The following is an 18558-nucleotide window of genomic DNA, read 5'->3' as shown; positions in this document are numbered from 1 at the left end:
GAATCTGCTGAAAATCTACGAGTTAACAGAATCATCTTCGGCTCTCAGAATTCTAGTTCGCAACTGATCTCTCCCTGTGATCAGGCTCCCATGCAATTTTGTGATGAGTGCTCTGTTGTAATTACTCACCTATGTTTCGAGCTCTTTTCAAAGACTCAATCTCCCCATGACATCTTCTGCTTGTAACAATCTATGCAATTCAGAATTAAGTTAGTTGTGCGAATGTTGTTCATCATGAGGACGAAATAGTTCCATTTAATTTGTGGAGATGCAGGTTAGTTGCAAAGTATATTAGCACACTAATGCAACACTAGACAAAATTTTGACATTAATAAACACTTACTTGGTCATTTTTCTCAAAATTTTTTTCTTATTTGATTGAGCCATGATTGTACTATCCATCGTTTATAAATGTAATGATAATATGAACAGTGCAATTTATAACATCGTCTCGGTTCTTAATATAAAGGCCAGTTGACTAATTTGGATCGATTAAGGAAACTAGTTAAATTAGTTATTTGTAATAAATATGTATTGTTTTTTCTAAAATATTCTTGCTAATCAAATGTATTGGTTAGAACTATCATTATTATAAGGACTACTTTGAAAAAAATAAATAAACATGAGAGATAAAATGAGTTAGGTTTTATATTTATGATCAATATAAAAGTTTATTGTTTATATTAAGGACCGGGAGATAGCCGATGAATTTGGCATTGTCAAAAACTCTTGAATCTGACTGTATCATACCCCTTCTTTAAAAGTTACAGGCTGAAACTTATGCCAATGGGTTTGCGGGTTTTTGTGCTTATTTGACCCTTATAAAAAGGTGAATTGGACCATAAATATAAGTATTATATATTAATATATTTAAAATTAAACAAATGACGAAACCCAAATTCTACATAATCCGCCTAATAATGAACTCCAAGTCGAAATATTCCTTTGCATGGTTGTTAGTTTCGGGGGGCGAAAGTGACGTGGAAACATGAGTAATCATATCTCTTAAGCAACCGCGGGATCTTCCTCCACGTTTCTCGCGCAATCAACACCGCCGTCATGTAAAGCGAAATGCCGGTCCCACATTATATCCAAAGCTTTCAAATTAGTGTTCAAAGAATTTGCATTGAAATGACAAAACCGGCCAAATCCAACGCTGGTTTTACCCAGCCAGCTCAAGGGTATTTTAGTCAATTCATTCTGATGGCCTTGGTCAGAGTCGCACGCGCGGATTCTTCACGTGCATACGGTTATGGGCTATAAGCCATCTTTCACAATTCAATTCACATTTCACAACACCATCAGGCAATTTTCCTAAAGAAACTTTCTTCTAGGGTTTTCGAAATCTCCGTCTTCTCGATCATAACTCCCTCCATTGGATTTTGCTCCGGATTTCGGATTCATTTGAATCGTTGCATTTTTTTTTTCTTCGAAAGTTGTTGGGTGGAAAAATTGATGGTTCAGCTGATGAAGTCCGGGAATCTCTGTTTGGAGCTTGAAAACAAACCGGATGTTTGTGACAAGGTGCCGGTGAAGTTGGAGATCGAGGATCCTCTGGAAGAAGAGCATGGACCTCTGAACAAGCGTTGTAGGCCTTCCATGGATTCGCAAGAGGTATGTAATCTGTTAGTTTGGGTTGTTTGGATACTGGTGGAAGAGCTTTGCAATTCTGATCAACATCTGGATGATGAAGTGTGTTGTGAAGGGTCATTGTTGGATTTAGTTTAGGATTTTGATAGTGGAAGGAGGTGGAATTCAGGATTTTTGTCTGACTCTCGTCCTTTGCGGACAAGCGGTGTTATAAGGATTATGGAAAATGTGGTTTTGTGCTTTCATTATTTAACTCTTTTCCTTCTTGTCTTTGCACTTGCTAGCCATATTGCTTCAATTTATTAAAAAAAAAAAAAAAAGTTAAACAAAGTGATTTTTTTTTTTTGCAGTATTTGTTTAATTTTTTCGGATCGAGTCATTCAAAAGCTCATCGTCGGTGACATAAAACTGGGTCTGACTTATTTATTTTTCCACATTATAGTGAGGAGTTCCAAATTCCATATTGTTAATGGCAGCAATTGTAATGGGAAGATTGATATGCATGTTTTAGATATCCATTCCTTAACGCATGACACATAGACACAACTTCTCCTAGATATTTAGGTATCGCGTGGTATTTGATCTATTATTTCCATAATCTTTATCTATTGGAGAAGATTGGCTGACTTTAATAATTTAGTTATGTAATGAATTATGTAATATGTGAAACAAACTCCATTTTGATATATATATATATATATATATATATATATCTATATATATTAAAATTTTTTACTCACAAATTGATATGCATACAAGGATGCATGGCTGATGGTTTTAGGGTTAGGTGATGTTAAATACAGACCAGTATTTATAGTTGAGACGTTGCCATCAGATTCAGAGGTCCGCTGAATATACAAGAAGCTGAGATTATAGATTATTCCCATAGATTTCTAACCTAGTTGAAAATTGTCTCTATTTATTTATTTTTGGCTTTGGATAGGGCTCAATGGTGTCATGCGATTCATGTAGTTGATCTCACCTAGTGGGATAAGGCTTTGTCGTTGTTGTTATTTATTCTTGGCTTTGTTTTCCCTTATGGCTATAGCATAATCAATAAGTTTTAAGAGGTTCTGTCTTTAACATTTTCATCTCTTGCATTGTATGTCAAATTGGTTAGCAACGGAGTGCCTCAACTGATACATCCAACAATCATCCTTCACAATACAACATACTTGATGAGCCTAGCCCCTTGGGATTGCGTCTGAGGAAGAGCCCTTCATTGTTAGATTTGATTCAAATGAAGCTTGCTCAAGGGAGTACAACTCCTGCAAACACACAAAATAAAAACTTAAGCTCTGGTGTGAAAGGGGAGAGCAGAGTTGCTAATACATCCTGTGCTGGTGATAAGCTTAAGGCTTCGAATTTTCCAGCTTCACTTTTAAGAATTGGTTCTTGGGAGGTATGCTCAAGTTGCTACTTGTTTGAGAGAACAGGTTTGTTATTGAATTCGGCATTGCTGAAGGCTATTTTTCTTGCAGTATAAATCTAAATATGAGGGTGACTTGGTAGCAAAGTGTTACTTTGCAAAGCATAAGCTTGTTTGGGAAGTTCTTGAAGGTGGCCTAAAGAGTAAGATAGAAATTCAATGGTCGGATATTATGGCACTTAATGCAAATTTTCCTGACAATGGACCCAGTACACTGTCTGTAGTGGTAATTGATTTCGCTATTTTCTTCTTTATATTATGCTCTTCCATAGCTCTTTAAAATTTGTTATCTTTCTGAGTCATGGTTTGAACTTTGGAGTTATTTTTCAGCTGGCTCGGCAGCCTCTTTTCTTCAGGGAGACTAATCCACAGCCTAGAAAGCATACGCTATGGCAAGCCACAGCAGATTTTACTGATGGACAAGCTAGCAAATACAGGTCCTTTTCCCCAACCACGTTGTCATCTGTGTCATGAGTGTTGAATTAGCTGTCGTGAATTGATCTCATATGAAAAATTGATACGTTATGAAAGAATCTTATAATTTAAGAGAGGTAGTTATAGCATTTAACAGACATTCAATAGAACCACTCTGGAAGATCAAAATCCAATTACCAATGGGAACCAAATGCTTTCCTACCAGAGATAGAGGGGGAGAGCTCAAAGTGTCATTTGAAAAACATGTTGCCTTGACATCTCTCCTTTTCTCTTTTGAATTGTTTTCATGACTCTGTACATTTGACAGCATTTCTGGTCAGTAGTGGTCTTAATTGTAAAATAGTACCTCCGGTCTTTAATATAAGATTTTTTTTTACTTTTATTTTGGTCTTAAATATAAGACCCCAATTCACTTTGTCTCTCATATTTGTTCATTTTTTTGCCTCCCAAAATAGTCCTTTTAATAATAATAGTTCTAGTCAATAAACTTGATTAGTAAGGATATTTTAGGAAAGATAACACTTATTTATTACAAGTAACTAACTTAACTTATTTCCTTAATCTATTCAAATTAGTTAACTAGCTCTTATATTTAGGACTAGAGATAGTATTTCATCAGACACTTCATTTTAATTTGCAGTAGGAATGTAGGGTTGTACTGCATGCTTGGTCTTCCCCTCTTATATATATACAGGGTTTCAGATGTTTTGGGAACACTCTTTTGTTGTTCTGTAGGCAGCATTTTCTGCAATGCCCACAAGGACTGCTGAACAAGCATTTTGAAAAGCTTATCCAGTGTGATGCACGACTTAATTTCCTAAGCCAGCAGCCAGCAATAATTTTGGATTCACCATATTTTGATACACGACCAGCTGCTTTTGTGGAGCCGGATGAATCCAAGGATCATTGTCTTAATCAAGTCAATGATAAGGTAACTGTCTCATCTTGCGTGCAGGGCATAGGATCACCTCATGCTTCCCAGTCATCATCATTCAATATTGAAATCAGTGATCCTTCTTGCATAACCTTGGATAGCCGGTCCCGAGAAGTGCCTTCCCCCAGTTCAGGTACGTTTGGAATTGGCTTGTATTTGACTTCCCTGGCCAGTATCCTTACTCATTTGTTCGTTCGTCTGCTCTTTTTCATTGGAGAGAAAAATATTTGTACATTATTTATTGCTGTATATTCTTTTTCATTTGCTCTTAGAATGAATCAGTTTACTCATCTCTTACATTTTGATTATGGACTCTCTTAACTGAAGGTAGTGGATGTTCTGAAACTGAGTCCAAGGATCCAAGAAATTGGGATCAGATAAAGGTGCCTGGGCTCCGCCCTTCAATGTCCGTAAGTGATTTTATGAGCCACATTGAACAATGTCTTTCAGAGCAAATAAACTCTGGGAATCCACCTTCTGGCGGAGCTGAGTTACGGGAAATGCTAGAGGACATTTCACAGCACCTACTCAGTGACAATCAGGTTGCAGCGACGTCTGATGAAAAATCACTCATGTCTAGGGTCAATTCTCTTTGTTGTCTTCTGCAGGATCCTGCGGCTGCGCAGAATCCACATAATACTGAGGGATTTACTGCTGTAGAACCTGATGAAAATCCTAATCTGAATCATAATATCGAATTGATGCAAGATAACAAAAATAGAACTGATGCCAAGGTTGCTGAAGAGGACACTAAGGATGTTTCTGGGGGCAAGCAAGCTCCAGGTATGTCCAGGAAAGATTCTTTTGGAGATTTGCTTCTCCATCTCCCTCGAATAGCATCTCTTCCGAAGTTCTTGTTTAATATATCAGAAGAGGATAGTGATTGCAGTCAAGGCAGATAAGTTTGTCCAGTTTGACTTTTAAAAGAGGCCAAATAAGACGTGCTAGTTTAATGTTTCCCTTGGGAACCACTAGGATTTGGAAAACATGTTTTAATGAAGAATCCTGGTGATTCCATGTAAAAAATTTGTCAAGTAGGTTGCTTAGCTCTATTTTTTCTCCTCCCCTTGCTCGTCATCTTGTGTAAGGCCGTCCGTTTGTATGTAAATCATGTATCATCCAATATTATTTAAAGATTTAGAATCTTTGGGTGGCTTCGTGACTTGAATCGTATTATGTGTTGACTCATTTGAATAATTCATCTCTATTTAATTAAAGTACAGGGACGGAGTCGAGAAAATTTGAGGTTACATTATAAAATATTTACCTAGAGCCTTTTCTTTCCATTATAAGAAATTTTCCTTCAAATCTCAGACTGTCGTTCCAATTCATCCACTTGGTCGTTTTAGGTCATTTATAACATGCTACTTGATAGATTGTCGTCGATCATAATCAAATTTAACGTATACAAGAATTTAGTCTTGGAAATTGGACTCTGATTCTTATCCCAAAATGATCTTGCTGTTGATCTTGCTGTTGGAAGTCTGGACAGCTTTCCATGACGCGGAGAGTGAAAGCAATTACAGTCCAACAGAACAAAGATAAAACAAGATACTACCTTCAGTCCTTAATATAAGACCCTGTTTGACTTTTATTTTGGTCCTAAATATAAGACCCCAATCCACTCTGTCTCTTATATTTATATATATATTTTTTCAAAATAGCCCTTCTAACAATGATAGTTCTAGTCAATATACTTGATTAGCAAGGATATTTTAGAAAAAACAATACCTATTTAGGACAAATAACTAACTCAACTTACTTCTTTAATCTCCTCAAATTAGTCAACTGGTTCTTATAATTAGGACCGGAGGTAGTATTTTTTAGCTGGGTAACTTGAAGAGGTGCCTACGAGATCCAAAGCCCCAAGATGGAATGTTTTCAAAGTCAATGCCTTGGACTAAGGAATTAAAACTTCGACTAGTATCGCTATCGGCAAATTGAATCCCTAGGAAAGTGTCTGGGTGTGCCTTTAATTGCTGGTAGAGTATCTTCAAAAACTTACAGATGTGTCATTGAAAGGCTACAATCTAAGCTTGCGGGTTGGAAAAGTAAATCTTTATCTCTAGCTGGTCGTATCACTTTAGCCAAATTAGTCTTGACTTCGATGCTCCTCCACACCATGTAGGGTAACTTGCTTCCCACCTCTTGTTGCAATGAAATTGAAAAAATCATCAAAAAATTTATATGGGGTTATTTAGAGGGCCATCATGGAAGTAGTCTTGTCAAATGGAGTGAATTATGCCAGCCTTTAAAAAATGGTGGTTGTGGCCTTCTTAGGCTTCAATCACAAAATAAAGTTTTTTTTATCTAAGCTGATTCATAAAATGATCTCAGAGCCTAATCTTCTTTGGGTTCATGTTTTAAAGGGTAAATATGATCTCAATGATGATACTTTGACTGCCAATCCTTGCTGTTCTTATTTCTAGAGGAATCTAGTGAACATGTGGCAAGACATTTATTTTCATGTTAAATGCAAACCTGGTGATGGAAGTAAAATTTGGTTTTGCTCAGACTTTTGGATTGGAGACTGTGGCCTTTTGAAGAATTTATCCTTCAACTCCATACCTGAAAATGATCTTCAACAATCCATTTTTGATTATACAGACAACTATGACCAATGGAAGTGGAGCATGATTCATAATCTTTTACCTCCAGATGTCCTAAAAGATTTAATAGCAGTTTTGACTTATCAAAATGCTCAATCTCATTCTTGCTTTTGGCATCTGACGAAATCTGGAGATTTTACCACTAGATTGGCTTATCATGCTTCAGAGAACATGAATTGGAATAATGTTGAAAAAAAGTGGACCTGATTATGGAAGCTTCCAATGGCTCAGAGGGTATGGACTTTTACTTGGCTTCTTGTTAAAGGGAAATTGCTCGCTAATGCTGAAAGATATAGAAGAGATATGACATCAGATCAAAGATGTGCTCTTTGCTGTGCAAACACAGATGATCTTAATCATGTCCTTAAAACTTGTCCTTTGGCTTCACCAGTGTGGAAGAAAATTCTTCCAAATGATATGTACATAGATTTCTTTGGGAAATACATTGCTTACTAGTTAACTCATCAGTTGCCGCATCCAAACCTAAAAAGCTCTTGGAAAATTGGATTTTGCATAAGTTGTTGGAAATTTGGGAAGCAAGGAATTACCATCTATTTTCTAGTAGGAATTATATTGTTGAAAATATTTTGACAACCATTCGTGCTATAGGTAGGCATTCCTTGAAAAGTTTTTTCACTTTCAATTTAACCATATAAATTTTGCTGCTTGTATATCGCTTGACTCTGTATAGTTTATTTTGCAATGAAAATTATCCATTTCATTAAAAAGAAAAAAAACTTCAACTAGTATTGAACTATCTTCCCCCCTTTATATTAACTAATACTATTTTCGGTCTTTAATATTAGAGCTAGTTTGACTTTTAATTTAGTTTTAAATATAAGATCCTAATTCACTTTGTTTTTTTTATATTTATCTATTTTTTTAAAGTAGTCCTTGTAATAGTTGCACATGTTAAATGTTCCATCAAATGGTAGTTCTAATGCATATGATCAGTAATGGTATTCTAGGAAAGCTAACGCATATTTATCATAAATAACTAACTTAACAATTTTTTTAATCTTCTCAAATTAGTCAACTAGGTCTTATATTAAACCTTTGCACCACTAGAGCCTGCTTCGCACGCTCCCGAATTTAGTTTAAACAGCTTGGATGGGAGATTGTATTCTGATAAATTAGACATTTAATATAAAACAGTCTAATCAACTATCAGACACAGTTACATTACGGAATCGCGTACTCCTAGTCTTGTTCAATAATCACTACAGGTTTTAAAACATGGAAAACAATAGAGGGGGAGTAAATTTCAAAGGCTCAACGACTATCTGAGCCAGCTACATCAGTAAAGTATAAATATTTATTTAGCAGATCCGAGACGAAAGCTTAGGCACCGTATCAACAACAAAGTGGCAACTGTCAAGTCTATTCACAAACAGAAATATAAGGGGGTGACTAAAACAATGGATTATCATATGTACAAATGGTTGACAAGTGCAGCTCCCACTAAGAGAATTCCAACTTGAAAGGTCGAATTTATATACAATTGAATACTTCCCTCACGTCCAATCCATATTTATCAAGGCTTATATGCAGGATCAGGAAGAAGATAGTGAAGGAATGGTTCTATCAGGTAACATTGCTACTGTCACCACGAAATAGTCGCAGCCTATGGGGAGATCATATGGGTTTGAAGCTGATCCTGAACTCGAGCTCAACCGATCAGTTCCCACGTCAGAGATCAGTTGATCCGCCCTAGCATGTTCAGGTTGAGTGGAAGTCAGAGGCATCGCCTTCACAACTTGGTGTTCAATATGAACAATCTGTCCAACAATGTAGCTGGGTCGGCTAGGAAGGTGGTCTGCAAACAGGGCCACACATTCAGTGGATAAGTAGTAGTTTGAGTAATCCCTTGTCATAGCCTGATAGTGCCCGGATGCATTGAGGACAAAGACAGCAACCTCATGAACTTCTGGGTGACCAAAAGAAACATTTTCTTTGTTTGCCTGAAGCAAAATCACAAGCAGAGCATATTTTTCCCGTTAGTTGATTTTCCAGCCACAAATGGATGTTAGCTCTGTTTAAAATTTGGAATTTTTTTTAAAGACAAGGCCTAAAACTTAAATGAAGACGGAGTTCTATATGCAGTCTTCAAAAAGATTGTTTCACTGTCTGTATCACATACTTTCAAAAATTAGCTTTACGTGGTTTACCAAAAGAAGAAAAAAAATTAGCTTTACATGAAACAAGCCTAGAACCGTCAGAAGCATCAGGACAATACATACCTGCTTCTCCTGTTGATGCTTGTTGTATAAAGCTTTGACTTGATTCATTTTCTCGTCCAATTCCTTCCTGAGCCGTTCATTAGTGGCTTCAATATTTGGATACTTGTCAAGCAGCTCTTCATGGTGCCTCAACAAAATACCAACTTTATCAGCTAACACACAAATACATTTTCGGAACTCGGCAGTATCATCATCGTTGTTGTCAGTTGCAGAACTGAAAGAGACAACAGTATCATCATCTTGTTACAATCCATGTATAAAAATGAGATATCAACTGGGAAGCATCAGTTTGTAAAAATAACTTTGAATCTGATCTGATAATGATAAATAGTCTCTGAAAGGTACTTTTTCTGATGTCAGGTAAGTAGGGTGACTCCAATACCCTCATCCCATTCCATACCCCCTTCTTTTTTCCAAAGATAAGTAACTGTTTACCAGTGAGTGTATTTGTCCCTTGGATTAAGGAATAAAAAATGAAATTGTTTCTTCTCGATGACCTTTCAGACCACAAAAATGGTAACTTCATGGGTATATTCAAATTTCAAATTACTGATATTCATTATGAAATTAACTACTCAAAGCACTATTATCCTCACACGCAAGGGTTTGTTATTTCACATGTGGTTTCAGCCTATCCCCGAAAAGCATTTTTCCTTTTAGGAAAAGGAGGCAGGAGTAACTTTATAAATAATAGTAGTAGTAGTAATGATAATAAAAACAAAAACAGAAGCAAAAAGGTGGAGGAAGTGTATTTTACTTGGCTAAAGATTGGGCCAAAGGCCGCAAGGAATCAGTAAAACCAGCAACACCACCAAGAGAATAAGCACAGTTCTTGAGTCTTTCAAAAAGGCTGCGCATTCTAAGAACTGACGAACGCAGTGAACTGTATTCTGAGGCCATTCTGTCAGCAGAACTTTTTTGTGTTAAAGCTTCCTCCCTAGCCTCATGTAAGCAATTCTTCAAATGAGCGCAATTCATCTGATGGGCGAAAGAGGGAAAATACATCAGAGTAAAGATAGTGCATTTTCATTCGGACCCCCAGCTAGGTTAAGCACGATGATAAAATCAATGAAGTCCAGATGTTAAGTATAAGATCAAACAAAGCAATGCTCATATGGAAAAGACATTGCGCTACATATAATTGATCCTCAATGACTTCTACTCCCTATCCAAGGTCTAGATGTCAATTTTTAATCAAACATATCATTTCACCTTCATATCATAGCCAAATCTAGAAAGAAGAATAAACTTAAAGTATTTATTGAAACCTGCATTTCACTGTGCTATCACCCATTTTTTCAATGAAAACAGTTGCAAAAATATTTTTGCTTTACTTTTGGGAATATTTTGAAGAAAGGTTGGAAGTGAAGATAGATGTGAAGATCAGGCTGGTTCTGACTCTGAACAAAAGGTTTAAGTTGGACCTTAAGTTGCAAAATTACATGTTCAGATTCAACCAAATAAACTGCTAAACCTGACCAAGTTTGTTATTCCAAATGCATAGGAAAATCACGAGTTATTTGTATTTTCTAATTTTCTTATTTTCTTTCTTTTCCTATACTTTGGGCTCTCCATCTATAGCCTATGGTAGTGCAGTTCGGAGAGGCTGGACTTCAATCACTGGGAAGTACTTTTACTAAATTTGACTCTTTAAAATTGCAACGATTAGGCTGACGCATCTTGAAGAAAAGCATTGGGTTGATAGATAAATGTTAACCACTGTTTTGAAGAAATCTTGAGTCCCATGAATATACCAAGTAGACAAAGGGAAAAAGAACGTCTTCAATATTTAATCCAATCATTGTGGAATCTCTTGATTGCCCATCAAATATTGATCATGATGGTAAAATCAGAGATTTTTAAGAGCAATTGAAAGCAAACTTAGGATGTGAAGATTATGGTAATTTTGAAGTATAGTTTGAAGTTAGACCATAAGTTGCAGAATGTTTTGTTGAGAATTAATCAACCAACTGCTATATCACAGTCAAGTTTTTTATCCTAGAAGTACAGAAGAATCTAAAGTAGTGGAGTTCATCCTACCTAACGCCTCAAATAATAATGTACAAATTAGCACAGATGAGTAATTCATGTTTTCCTTGCTTTTCAGAGAATAATACAAAACTCTTCTAATGAAATTCGTAGTGGGATTATATAAAACACTTTTGCAATAAAATTTCTGCATTTAAATTCACAACTTCACAGAGAGAGATGGAAAAGAATTGCAGGCCACATTGAGACAGGGCTAGTGAGATAGGGAAACACTGAACATCATGAGTATTACGCAACTTTGTTTCAGAAAATAGTAACCCTAACATGATATACATCTGAAGACACATTGTTACCTGGGATTCATCAAGAAGATTCCGACTTGCTTCTAATTCCCTTCTAAGCATGGCAACCTCCTCCACAAGAGATTTAAGTTTCATTTCAGTTTTGTTTAATTGGCTTGTCTTGTCTGCAAGTGAATTTTGTCGTTCGAACAAATAATCGCCATTTACTTTAGAATCCGAGTGAAGAGGAACTGGCGAGTTACAAGGTTCAAGATCCTGGGATGAGGGCATGCTCCCAGCAGCAGAACCGTTTGTCACTGACATATACAATTGTCCAACCATCTTATTATTCCTATCCTTTTTACCACTTTGGATTTCTTCATGATGAGGCTCCACCATAGGTGAATCCCACTGTTGTTTCTGTAATCTAGGGGAATCTAACATGCTTTCATCTGCTCCATCTACAGCTTTACCTGTATGTTCTGCGACAGGACCAAGTTTTGCACCCAAGGAACTTGAGATGCATGAAGTCTCATCCATGGATTCAGTAGTCGATAAGCAAGGCATGTAAGCTTCACCCTTCACAAATCCTTGTTTGCAATCATCTTTCTTTCCAGATCGAAGGGCAAATTCAGCTGAATCATGTACACTGGAATTCTTCTGGCTCAGCAAATACAGATCAGACAATTTCTCCTCCAATTCTTGAATGCGTGTCTCATATGAGACACATTGCATCTGCTTCATCCTAAGCATGGTTTCAGTATGTTTGATATATTCATCTTTCAGTTGCAAGGCTTCAGCTGTCTTCTCTGCAGCAGTCTTCAGAATACCATCCACCCTATCATTGTCCAACGACTCATACCCTACCTCAGGACAGAGAGAACAGATTAAGGCTATTCTAGAAGCAAGCTCGGCTTTTAGTTTTGCATTCTCAACTTCTATCCTGCTAGTTCCCGCAATTTCAACCAACTCACTGCCATCAAGAAGGTCATCAGGCTCAGAATAATTTCTTGTACAAGAACCAGAAGCAATATCTACAGCCTCAATTGGGTGAGAGCTATCAGTAGAAAAAGCACATGAAACTTTAAAGTTTCCATGCTTCTCCAGCCTAGATGTTACCCCAACTAGATACTCAGGAGCATAACGGTCCACATCTGATATGTCAATATTTAGCAAACCTCCATCAAATGGAGCTATATTAACATCACATTGGTTAGGGAAGTCAAACAATCCCATAGATTCTAATACACCCTTTGGTATGTATGAACTGTGTGCTCTAAGAAACTCCTCCCGTCTCCTGACCTCAAACTCCCGCTTTGTGGCAAGCCTTTCAGCCAGTTGCCCAGCCATGCCCATGTACAGCTTCATGGAAGCCTTTCGTCTCACTACTTCAGCTAAGCAGGCTCTATATGTCGGGCCAATACCATGGAACAACTTCAAGTCCACAAATAAATTATCCTGATGTGTCATTGCCTCTTTGAACACAGGAAACTTTAGCTTCTGATCTTTGATGAGATAAGATACATAAGTTATGTTTTGCATGCAATTGTGCAAAAACGTGTTCATTTCATTCTTCCTCTCCTTGCAAAAGTCAAGTAGCTTTGAAATGGCATGATCACAAGTATGCATCCTAGGCAAGTGATTCTTGTCATGAACATCGTACATGGGACCCAAGGCTGAAACTGCATCATGAGGACGAAGTGAGACAGACAACTGACAGGACAGACAATCATCCACGAGTTTCTTTACAGTGTTAACATCTTTGCTGCAGAAATCCCCAGAAATATGCAGTTAGTTGAGTCTGTCCATGTCTCAGAAGATAAGAGTAATAAGGAACAAAATACATTTAAAGATACAGCAGTCATTACGTGAAGAGAGGTGATGTCCAGAAAGAAACACCATTATTCTATACTACTTCACTTCAGGTGAACTCGCAAGTGTTTAGTTCCAGAAAGTTAGAAAAGAGCATTTTCAACCAGACAAGCATCAAAATGACCAAGAAATGGTTGAGGAGCTTTGAAGGAATCGATTATAAATCTGATCCAGCAGCACAATTGTGAGAACCAGAGCATTTAAAAAAAACAGACTAATGTCTCCTGAGAAAAATGTCAATCAAAATAATTGTTTGGAATGAAAATTGACCCCACACCCCAAAGTTAATTTGAAAGATTAACAATTTCAGACAAGCAGCCAGAATACATGTATTTTTCTCTCTGGTGAAGGGTGGCAAATAGTGAGAGCGCACAATCATAAAGTCGTTAACATAAACCAAAACTAACCTGAGAGATTGCATGATACTCTTTTGCTCATCTATATATTTCTGATGTTCTTTAATTATTTGTTCTAAACTCTTGATGGACAAGGAAGCTTTGACAGACAGCAATTCCTCAGCCCTACGCTTCACTACACTGAATGAATGCTTAAATTGTGAAACCTTATTCTCAAACTGCTTGTGGGAGTTGGTACAAATGTCCACTGACTTCCGTAGGTTCTCTTCCTTCACGAAATCCATCAAACATTTACAAGTAGGAGTTTGTAAAGCAGGATGAAGTTTAGTGGATTTTAGTTTTTCAACATTACTCCCGAAATTCACCAAAAGATCAGAATGCATCCGGTGTTGTTGCGCATAACGTTTCATGAAGTCCCCATAGTTTTGGTTGATCACCTGATAGTACTGATCCAAATTACCGCTTGCGACCTGCACTGCCCTCTCTTGTACCATCTGTTCTCTTAGAAGCCTTTTACAATGCTCATATTTCATTATTGAACGTCTGAAAATTGCATGCCCGCAATGGAAATGTTTTCTGAATTGCCGCTCATATAAAGGTAAGGCCTTCAAAGCAGGGTCTAAAGCATCATCTAGAGGGTGGGGATTATGAGACCAGGATGGCAATGGAGGCCCCACAACGTCGGCAATATCAACTTGCTCTGGCGGAGGCGGCAATGAGTTGCTCTGAAGTCTTGCTTTATTGAAAATGAACACCTCTCCCTCATCACATGGAAGCTTATATGCAGAAAGCGGTCTGTGTGACTCAAGCTTCATATCCAAGTAAAGGATAATTTGATCATTAAAAGAGATCCCAGAGAGAGACTCAATAAGTCGCATGATTTCCTCAACAACTGTGGTTTCATCACAATCCAAGTCAAAAGAGCGACCATTCTCGGCAATATGAACTAGGAGCTTTCCCTCGAGGACGAAACTTCCAGTGACGCTGGAACTCATCTTACCCCGTAGATAGTTTCTTTTTCCCACCACTCTGTCACCTATAACAAAAACATGCCATTCCAGGGAATTAGTTTAACACTAACCTTTTACAAAATTGGCTTTTCCAGAGGAAAGTTCCCAATTTGGTGCCTAATGAATATATTTACAGAAGAAACCAACAATCCAGCATGCAACAGTAGTTTAACCACTCCTCCATACCCAACAGAGGCTTTCCTATAACAGTGTCAACTTTTTAACCTTCGATCGTCCCAGAAGTCGGGAAAAAACCAACGGAACTCGAGAAATCTCCCCCAGCAACAATGATGGAAGTGAAGCCGCGTTCGTTAGATCTGCATGCAAAGAGAGCCAACCTCACAACCAAACCGAGATGCGCAGCATTAAACCCGAAGTATGCCCGGCCAAATCCATGGTTCGTCGCTGGAAACCACAACCCCACAGGAAAAAGCGCACGAAGCTCAATATCACAGTTCCAATCGTCTGTTCATATTGGTTAAATGGCAAAAAACCTGAACCAAAGGCAAGATTATCATAATTTATCACGTGAAAATATTGGATTGTTGTACAGTAATCTTGCGAAACTGGTTTCTTTCTTCTTCTGTACTTCTGAGCTCAAAAAAACCTCTCCCCGCTGGGAAAAAATAAGAACCACAAAGCAGAAGCTCAAGCACCGTCAAGCACAGAGCTGGTCTCTCTTTCTCTCCTCACAATTCGAAAGCAACGAAAGGCTTAACATAATTGTGACACATCTCAGGGTTTGTTAGTCTTAATCATGGGAAGGGACGAAATGTGGACCCACAAAGCAAAAGGTAACTAATAAACAATTATTGACGTTTTTTAGCTCTTTTGCCCAATCATCATTCTTAGCTACTCTACATTCATCACCTCTACAAGTTGACGGCTTGATGCTGAAGAAATATTTGATCGGCAAGGCAATTTAGACGTGGGTTTTGACTATTTGAAGATGAAAGATTGGTTGCATTAGCTCAATTTACAGCTTTTATGTCCAATTATATGGAGCTCAAAATAAAAAGGTCCGAATTTTTTCTTCATTTAAGATGGGTAGTCTTGTTCTTATGTTTTAATATGTTTTTTTTGTTTAAAAGGTTAATATAATTTTTGATCCTCAAGTTTGTGTTCATTTTGGTTTTGGTCCCTCAAATTTAAAATAATAGTTTTTGGTCTCTCAAAAGACAAAATAGTCTAAGTTTTTATTGGATTATAGGGAATAATATTTTAAATGAAAAAAAACTTCAGAGACCAAAACTTATATTTGAAATTTGAGATACCAAAATCCAAAATGAGAATAAATTTTAAAAAAAAACAAAGTTTGTATTAACCCTTATTTAAACATTTTTTTTAAGAAGAAGGGAGTTATATATTTTATATAATTTTTAACTATAAGATTTAAATAACTAATTCATAACTATTAACAAAATTTGTTAAATTAATTATTCATAAAACTAATGTGCTAATTTTTTAAAAAAATATTTATTGGATTCATATAATCTTTGGTTCTTTAAGTTTGCTTTCATTTTAATTTTAGTTTTCAAGTTTTAAATCATATGTTTTGGCTTCTTAAATTTCAAATTATAGGTTTTGGTTCTTAACATTTCATTTAAAATATTGGTACCTATAATCTAATAAAAATATTAAAATTTAAAGACTAAAACTAAACGAGAGCAAACTTAAAAACAAATAATTATATTAAACCATATTTATTCTTTAATTACGTACATTGAAAATTGATATGGGATGGTTTTAAAATAAATACTTTTTATTATGTATATTGATTTAAAAAATTAATTAATTTAATTATTTGTTGGAAGTATATTGATTTTTTTTTTTTTAAGTACCCTCTTTAATAGTATGCCTAGGAACTATGAAGACAAAGGCTAGTGAAAAGGGCGATCCTCAAATGGGTGGCTCCGAGACATCTTACGCTTTTGTTTTGATTTTTTTCTTCTATCAAGAAAGATGTGATTTTGTTTTTGTAAGAATTATTGAGAAAAGGAAATTTAGAAAACAAGTAATTATTATATCGAGAGAGACAGTGAGGGCACAGTGAATAGGACGTTTGGGACAAAAGGAATGAAACGTGTGTCCCCAAATGCAGCTTTGGGCTTTGGCAGTTCCTACGTCTTTGTTTTGACACACAGCTCTGATGGAATCGCCACAATTTGGACAGCACACCCACACCCTCAGATTCAGATTGGATTCCATTTTTCTGTCAGAAACCAAATCGAATCATTTCTTTTTTAAAAAAAAAAATCTTGAGGGAAAAAAAATTCCATCTAAAATTGTTTCCATATTAATTGCTTTTTTTAGATGTCTATAAACGAATGAATGAAGATCAATAAATATATGTTAGATTTTTTTTTAAAAAAACTCATACTTGTTATTTGATATAATGATTTGTGTTTGGGTATTTAATAATGTCAAACTTAATTAGGATAAAAAAGAAATTTTTAAATAAAAACATATTGATAGTTATTTATTATATTTAGATTTAGAAATTTTTTCAATGGTTTCTTATAATACTTGCATACTAGATATAAAATACTACCTCCACTTCTTAATATAAGATCTCGGTTGATTTTTATTTTAATCCTAAATATAAGACCTCAATCCACTTTGTCTCTAATATTTATGTCTTTTTTTCTAAAATAATCTTTCTAACAATGGTAGTTCTAGCTAATACATTAGATTAGTAAGGATATTTTAGAAAAGACAATACCTATTTATGACAAATAAGTAACTTAATTTTTTTTTGATCTTCTCAAACCAGTCAACTAGTTTTTATAATGAGGACTAAAGTTAGTAGATAATAACTAATAAGTGACATTAATGTTGGCACGACAAAAAAAGTCACATTATTAAGGTTGGTTTAGCTTTTTATTTAGTAAATTTTCTTTAAGGGTTAAAGTTACCCTGAATAATACATGATGATTTTAAAAATTATATTGCTTTCACCGGTGGCCTGACCTCTCTTCCGTGAACAAACATGAAACGCGGTGAACCGCTGAGATGAGTTCGGATTCTCATTCCAGCAAGCGTCATGAAAAAAAATTTTTTAGAAAAGATAATGGGATTGTTTGGTTTCTTATTTTGAAAATAATTTTTTATTTTTAAAAACAAAAAAAATTGTTTAACTTTTTTTTTACTTGATTATTTTAAAAAATAAAAAAACAATAATATGTTTTTAAAAACTGAAAAACTAAAACAACTTTTACATGTTTTCTTGTTTTTGTTTTTTTATTTTTTATTTTTTTGTTTTGAAAAAATGGAGAAATCTTTTGGGGAAATTGCAAAAAAAGACTTTAGAATTGCAAAAACACAGATAGAGAATCTTGACAACTTCACTCTGGGTTTTCAAGGGTTCCTATTTGCGTTTTTACTATTCCAAGATCTTTTTTTGTAATTTTTCCAAATCCTTTTCTCTTCTCCTTTACTATCTACTACTTATCACTATCAGTGATAACTACCACTTGTCAAAGTGTAACTTTTTATATTTTTTTAAATGTGATTTTTTTAAAATTATTTTCCAAACAAAGTTTTTTGTTTTTTGTTTCTAAAACTTGTTCTTAAAAACAATTTTATAAAATTGTTTTGAGAATAAGAAAACAAAGAACAAAAACAAACATGCCAATATTTCTTCTACTCTTAATATAAGATATAATTGTTAAGTTAATTTTGATCCTAAAAATAAGACCTATTTTTTATATTTATCAATTTTTTTCTAAATTACCCCTATAGAAACTCTCTCAACCATAATCAAATAAATGAGGGTGGGAGGGTATTACAAAAGGTAATTATGGTATTTTAGGA

The 18558-nt window shown here is 35.5% G+C and overlaps 2 protein-coding genes across 5 annotated transcripts; one reads left to right on the top strand and one right to left on the bottom strand.

Moving 5' to 3' along the window:
• Positions 1 to 1303: 1303 nt before the first annotated feature.
• On the top strand, positions 1304 to 5605 carry LOC114733503 (uncharacterized). 2 transcript variants are annotated; one of them, XM_028920976.1, is made up of 7 exons: positions 1304 to 1614; positions 2711 to 2992; positions 3072 to 3245; positions 3350 to 3456; positions 4190 to 4521; positions 4716 to 4798; positions 4997 to 5605. In XM_028920976.1, exons 1-7 carry the CDS (start codon positions 1456 to 1458, stop codon positions 5288 to 5290), a joined length of 1431 nt encoding a protein of 476 aa, XP_028776809.1. In that variant the 5' UTR covers positions 1304 to 1455; the 3' UTR covers positions 5291 to 5605. The 2 variants fall into 2 exon arrangements, with proteins under 2 accessions (XP_028776809.1, XP_028776808.1); XM_028920975.1 differs by having other exon boundaries at positions 4716 to 5605.
• Positions 5606 to 8294: 2689 nt separating this feature from the next.
• LOC114733497 (autophagy-related protein 11) lies at positions 8295 to 15411 on the bottom strand. Of its 3 annotated transcripts, none has more exons than XM_028920967.1 (6): positions 14932 to 15411; positions 13787 to 14771; positions 11580 to 13272; positions 9995 to 10215; positions 9238 to 9451; positions 8295 to 8958 (listed from the first exon to the last, which is right to left on the bottom strand). In XM_028920967.1, exons 2-6 carry the CDS (start codon positions 14728 to 14730, stop codon positions 8551 to 8553), a joined length of 3480 nt encoding a protein of 1159 aa, XP_028776800.1. In that variant the 5' UTR covers positions 14731 to 14771; positions 14932 to 15411; the 3' UTR covers positions 8295 to 8550. The 3 variants fall into 3 exon arrangements, with proteins under 3 accessions (XP_028776800.1, XP_028776799.1, XP_028776801.1); XM_028920966.1 differs by having other exon boundaries at positions 14971 to 15411; XM_028920968.1 differs by having other exon boundaries at positions 9238 to 9364; positions 14971 to 15410.
• Positions 15412 to 18558: the final 3147 nt, after the last annotated feature.

This window comes from Neltuma alba, unplaced genomic scaffold (genome assembly GCF_004799145.2).
Source record: "Neltuma alba isolate B1F8T4 unplaced genomic scaffold, ASM479914v2 tig00013009_pilon, whole genome shotgun sequence".
NCBI lineage: Eukaryota > Viridiplantae > Streptophyta > Magnoliopsida > Fabales > Fabaceae > Neltuma > Neltuma alba.
The sequence above is the reverse complement of the archived record's forward strand: the minus strand, read 5'-3'. Positions and strand labels throughout refer to the sequence as shown.

Coding starts and splice junctions, on each gene's coding strand:
- LOC114733503 (XM_028920975.1), top strand. CDS start 1,456: ATGGTTCAGCTGATGAAGTCCGGGAATCTCTGTTTGGAGCTTGAAAAC. Junction 3,246..3,349: donor CCAGTACACTGTCTGTAGTG/GTAATTGATTTC, acceptor GTTATTTTTCAG/CTGGCTCGGCAGCCTCTTTT. Junction 4,522..4,715: donor AGTGCCTTCCCCCAGTTCAG/GTACGTTTGGAA, acceptor TCTTAACTGAAG/GTAGTGGATGTTCTGAAACT.
- LOC114733497 (XM_028920967.1), bottom strand. CDS start 14,730: ATGAGTTCCAGCGTCACTGGAAGTTTCGTCCTCGAGGGAAAGCTCCTA. Junction 9,452..9,994: donor TTGGCCCAATCTTTAGCCAA/GTAAAATACACT, acceptor TGTCTCTTTCAG/TTCTGCAACTGACAACAACG. Junction 8,959..9,237: donor AGCATCAACAGGAGAAGCAG/GTATGTATTGTC, acceptor ATTTTGCTTCAG/GCAAACAAAGAAAATGTTTC.